The sequence below is a fragment of the Coregonus clupeaformis genome, unplaced genomic scaffold (assembly GCF_020615455.1).
Source record: "Coregonus clupeaformis isolate EN_2021a unplaced genomic scaffold, ASM2061545v1 scaf6048, whole genome shotgun sequence".
Lineage (NCBI taxonomy): Eukaryota > Metazoa > Chordata > Actinopteri > Salmoniformes > Salmonidae > Coregonus > Coregonus clupeaformis.
In genome coordinates this window covers 1107-5961 of record NW_025539502.1, presented here as the reverse complement: position 1 = coordinate 5961, position 4855 = coordinate 1107, and the positions used below count along the sequence as shown (strand labels likewise).

The following is a 4855-nucleotide window of genomic DNA, read 5'->3' as shown; positions in this document are numbered from 1 at the left end:
TGTGTGTGTGTGTGTGTGTGTGTGTGTGTGTGTGTGTGTGTGTGTGCGTCCCTGTGTGTGTGTGTGTGTGTGTGTGTATGCGTCCCTTGTGTGTGTGTGTGTGTGTGTGTGTGTGTGTGTGTGTATGTGTGTGTGTGTGTGTGTGTGTGTGTATGCGTCCCTGTGTGTGTGTGTGTGTGTGTGTATGTGTGTGTGTGTGTGTGTGTGTATGCGTCCTTTGTGTGTGTGTGTGTGTGTGTATGCATCCCTGTGTGTGTGTGTGTGTGTGTGTGTGTGTGTGTGTGTGTGTGTGTGTGTGTGTGTGTGTGTGTGTGTGTATGCATCCCTGTGTGTGTGTGTGTGTGTGTGTGTGTGTGTATGCGTCCCTGTGTGTGTACCAGCTCAGAAGACAGTCCTGATTGTGTCACGCCCACCAGAGTGGGGGTCCTTTAACTCGGCAGCGAAGGGACGTTGCCGTGGAAGCCCTCCAGACAGCAGGGCTGCAAAGGTCGTTGTGTCTGACCTCTACGCCATGAACTTCAGAGCCTCCGCCACTATGGACGATATCACAGGTACACACACACACACACACACACGCCAACACACACACACACACGCTCAACACACACACACACACACACACACACACACACACACACACACACACACTGCCAACACACACACACACACGCCAACACACGCCAACACACACACATGCTCACACACGCCAGCACCCATGCCAACACGCGAACACACGCTGGACGTTGCTGCTGTTCTGTCCCCCTTTGTCAGGTGAGGTGAAGAACCCGAGCACTTCAAGTACGGAGAGGAGACCATGGAAGCCTGGAAGGAGGGTCGACTCAGTGATGACATCATAGCCGAGCAGCGGAAAGTGGAGGCGGCGGAGCTCGTCATCTTCCAGGTCAGAGGTCACACCTCTTCCCCCCCCTCTCTTCCCCCCCCTCTCTTTCTTTCCCCTTTCTTGCTCTCTTCTGCCTCGTTCTGTCTCTCTCCCCACCTCTCTATCTGTCTCTCTCCCCTCCCCCCACCTCTATTTCTGTCTCTCTCCCCTCCCCACCTCTGTTTCTGTCTCTCTCCCCTCCCCCACCTCTCTATCTGTCTCTCTCCCCTCCCCCACCTCTATTTCTGTCTCTCTCCCCTCCCCCACCTCTATTTCTGTCTCACTCCCCCCCACCTCTATTTCTGTCTCACTCCCACCTCTATTCTCTCTCTCCTCCCCCACCTCTATTTCTGTCTCTCTCCCCTCCCCCACCTCTATTTATGTCTCTCTCCACTCCCCCCACCTCTATTTCTGTCTCTCCCCTCCCCCACCCTCTATTTCTGTCTCTCTCCTCCCCCCACCTCTATTTCTTCCTCACTCCCCTCCCCCACCTCTATTTCTGTCTCTCTCCTCCCCCACCTCATTTCTGTCTCTCCCCTCCCCTCCCCCCACCTCTATTTCTGTCTCACTCCCCTCACCTCCCCCCACCTCTATTTCTGTCTCTCCCCTCCCCCACCTCTATTTCTGTCTCACTCCCCTCCCCCACCTCTATTTCTGTCTCACTCCCTCACCTCCCCCACCTCTATTTCTGTCTCTCCCTCCCCCACCTCTATTTCTGTCTCTCCCCTCCCCCACCTCTATTTCTGTCTCTCTCCCCTCCCCTCCCCCTCTCCCACCTCTATTTCTGTCTCTCTCCCCTCCCCCTCCGCACCTCTATTTCTGTCTCTCTCCCCTCCCCTCCCCTCCCCTCCCCCTCCCCCCACCTCTATTTCTGTCTCACTCCTCCCCCTCCCCCACCTCTATTTCTGTCTCTCTCCCTCCCCTCCCCTCCCCCACCTCTATTTCTGTCTCTCTCCCCTCCCCCTCCCCACCTCTATTTCTGTCTCACGCTCTCCCCCTCCCCTCCTCTATTTCTGTCTCACTCCCCTCCCCCTCCCCTCCTCTATTTCTGTCTCACTCCCCTCCCCCACCTCTATTTCTGTCTCTCTCCCCTCCCCCTCCCCACCTCTATTTCTGTCTCACTCCCCCTCCCCCACCTCTATTTCTGTCTCTCTCCCTCCCCTCCCCCACCTCTATTTCTGTCTCCCTCCTCTCCCCACCTCTATTTCTGTCTCACTCCCCTCCCCCTCCCCACCTCTATTTCTGTCTCACTCCCCTCCCCCACCTCTATTTCTGTCTCTCTCCCTCCCCTCCCCCACCTCTATTTCTGCTCCCTCCTCTCCCCACCTCTATTTCTGTCTCACTCCCCTCCCCCTCCCCACCTCTATTTCTGTCTCACTCCCTCCCCCTCCCCCACCTCTATTTCTGTCTCTCTCCCTCCCCCCACCTCTATTTCTGTCTCTCTCCCCTCCCCCACCTCTATCTGTCTCTCTCCCCTCCCCCACCTCTATTTCTGTCTCACTCCCACCTCTATTTCTGTCTCTCTCCTCCCCCACCCTCTCTTTCTGTCTCTCTCCCCTCCCCCACCTCTATTTCTGTCTCTCTCCCCTCCCCCACCTCTATTTCTGTCTCTCCCCTCCCCCACCTCTATTTCTGTCTCTCTCCTCCCCCCCCTCTATTTCTTTCTCACTCCCCTCCCCCACCTCTATTTCTGTCTCTCCCCTCCCCCACCTCTATTTCTGTCTCACTCCCCTCCCCTCCCCCACCTCTATTTCTGTCTCTCTCCTCCCCCACCTCTATTTCTGTCTCACTCCCCTCCCCCACCTCTATTTCTGTCTCTCCCCTCCCTCCCCCCACCTCTATTTCTGTCTCTCTCCCCCCTCCCTCCCCTCCCCCCACCTCTATTTCTGTCTCTCTCCCCCTCCCCCTCCCCACCTCTATTTCTGTCTCTCTCCCTCCCCTCCCTCCCCCACCTCTATTTCTGTCTCACTCCCTCCCCTCCCCTCCCCACCCCTCTATTTCTGTCTCTCTCCCCTCCCCTCCCCTCCCCCCACCTCTATTTCTGTCTCTCTCCCCTCCCCTCCCCACCTCTATTTCTGTCTCACGCCCTCCCCTCCCCACCTCTATTTCTGTCTCACTCCCCTCCCCCTCCCCCACCTCTATTTCTGTCTCACTCCCCTCCCCCACCTCTATTTCTGTCTCTCTCCCTCCCCCTCCCCACTTCTATTTCTGTCTCACTCCCTCCCCCACCTCTATTTCTGTCTCTCTCCCCTCCCCTCCCCCACCTCTATTTCTGTCTCCCTCCTCTCCCCACTCTATTTCTGTCTCACTCCCCTCCCCCCTCCCCACCTCTATTTCTGTCTCACTCCCCTCTCCCCCACCTCTATTTCTGTCTCTCTCCCCTCCCCTCCCCCACCTCTATTTCTGTCTCCCTCCTCTCCCCACCTCTATTTCTGTCTCACTCCCTCCCCCTCCCCACCTCTATTTCTGTCTCACTCCCCTCCCCTCCCCCACCTCTATTTCTGTCTCTCTCACCTCCCCCACCTCTATTTCTGTCTCTCTCCCCCCCCCTCCCCCACCTCTCTATCTGTCTCTCCCTCCCCCCCACCTCTCTATCTGTCTCTCTCCCCTCCCCCACCTCTCTTTCTGTCTCTCTCCCCTCCCCCACCTCTCTTTCTGTCTCTCTCCCCTCCCCCACCTCTCTTTCTGTCTCTCTCCCCTCCCCCACCTCTCTTTCTGTCTCTCTCTCTCCCCTCCCCACCTCTCTATCTGTCTCTCTCCCCTCCCCCACCTCTCTATCTGTCTCTCTTTCTCTCTGTCCGCCTTTCTTCTTAGTCTGTGCCTTGCTGCCTTTAAATTCTCTACCATTCTCCCAAAAGTATTTAAGCCTCCGCTCCCCATCATAGTTTAATAATCATTGGATTGGTGTAGATGGAGTGTCAACCACATCTCTCTCCCCATCAGTTCCCTCTGTACTGGTTCAGTGTTCCAGCCATCATGAAGGGCTGGATAGACAGAGTCCTGACTCAAGGCTTTGCCTTCTCACTGCAGAAGATGTACAACAATGGAATATTCAAGGTTTGACCTTTTGACCCTTTTGATCATGTGTTTAGTTCCAGTAGCCTCTGTTAGAGTTTCATACCCATTGACAATGAGCAGGAAAACAGCATACGATGGCACTATAGTTTCAATGTAACTTTATATGAAGGGACCTCATAACCCATATATAACCCATATGTAACCCAAACATAACCCATATATTACCCATACATAACCCATATATAACCCATATGTAACCCAAACATAACCCATATATAACCCATATGTAACCCAAACATAACCCATATATAACACATACATAACCCATATATAACCCATTCATAACCCATATGTAACCCATTCATAACCCATATGTAACTCATTCATAACCCATATGTAACCCAAACATAACCCATATATAACACATACAGAACCCATATATAACCCATTCATAACCCATATGTAACCCATTCATAACCCATATGTAACCCATTCATAACCCATATGTAACTCATTCATAACCCATATGTAACCCAAACATAACCCATATGTAACGTGGGGGATTTAAACAAATACTCTTCCTGTAGCTGTGAGGTGAGATCCTCTGGACTAATCTAAAATACACAGGTTCTTTGCATCAGGTAGTGGAGCATGGGAATGACCAGGCCAGAAATATTAATTTTTATTCACAATCTCAATTACTCAAGCAACTCAATGAAAGCTTCTCATGGACACCATCTTCAGCGCCCCGTCCAATCGCTGCTGATGTAGCACATGGGGATGTGATTCTTCATGTTCTGAATCTAAAACTATACTAAATATAATTACGTCACCAAATTATTGATTAAAACACACTATTTTGCAAAGTTCTACAGTAGCCTCAACAGCACTCTGTAGGGTAGCACCATGGTGTAGCCCGGAGGACAGCTAGCTTCCGTCCTCCTCTGGGTTCATTGA

At 53.0% G+C, this 4855-nt stretch overlaps 1 protein-coding gene across 1 annotated transcript; it reads left to right on the top strand.

The window, feature by feature from the left end:
• Positions 1–416: 416 nt before the first annotated feature.
• LOC123490969 (ribosyldihydronicotinamide dehydrogenase [quinone]-like) lies at positions 417–4127 on the top strand (the record flags this gene model as incomplete). The annotated part of the gene is made up of 3 exons (XM_045220780.1): positions 417–551; positions 777–901; positions 3824–4127. Coding segments are annotated over 3 exons (380 nt in total), but the record flags the coding sequence as incomplete, so codon positions are not given.
• Positions 4128–4855: the final 728 nt, after the last annotated feature.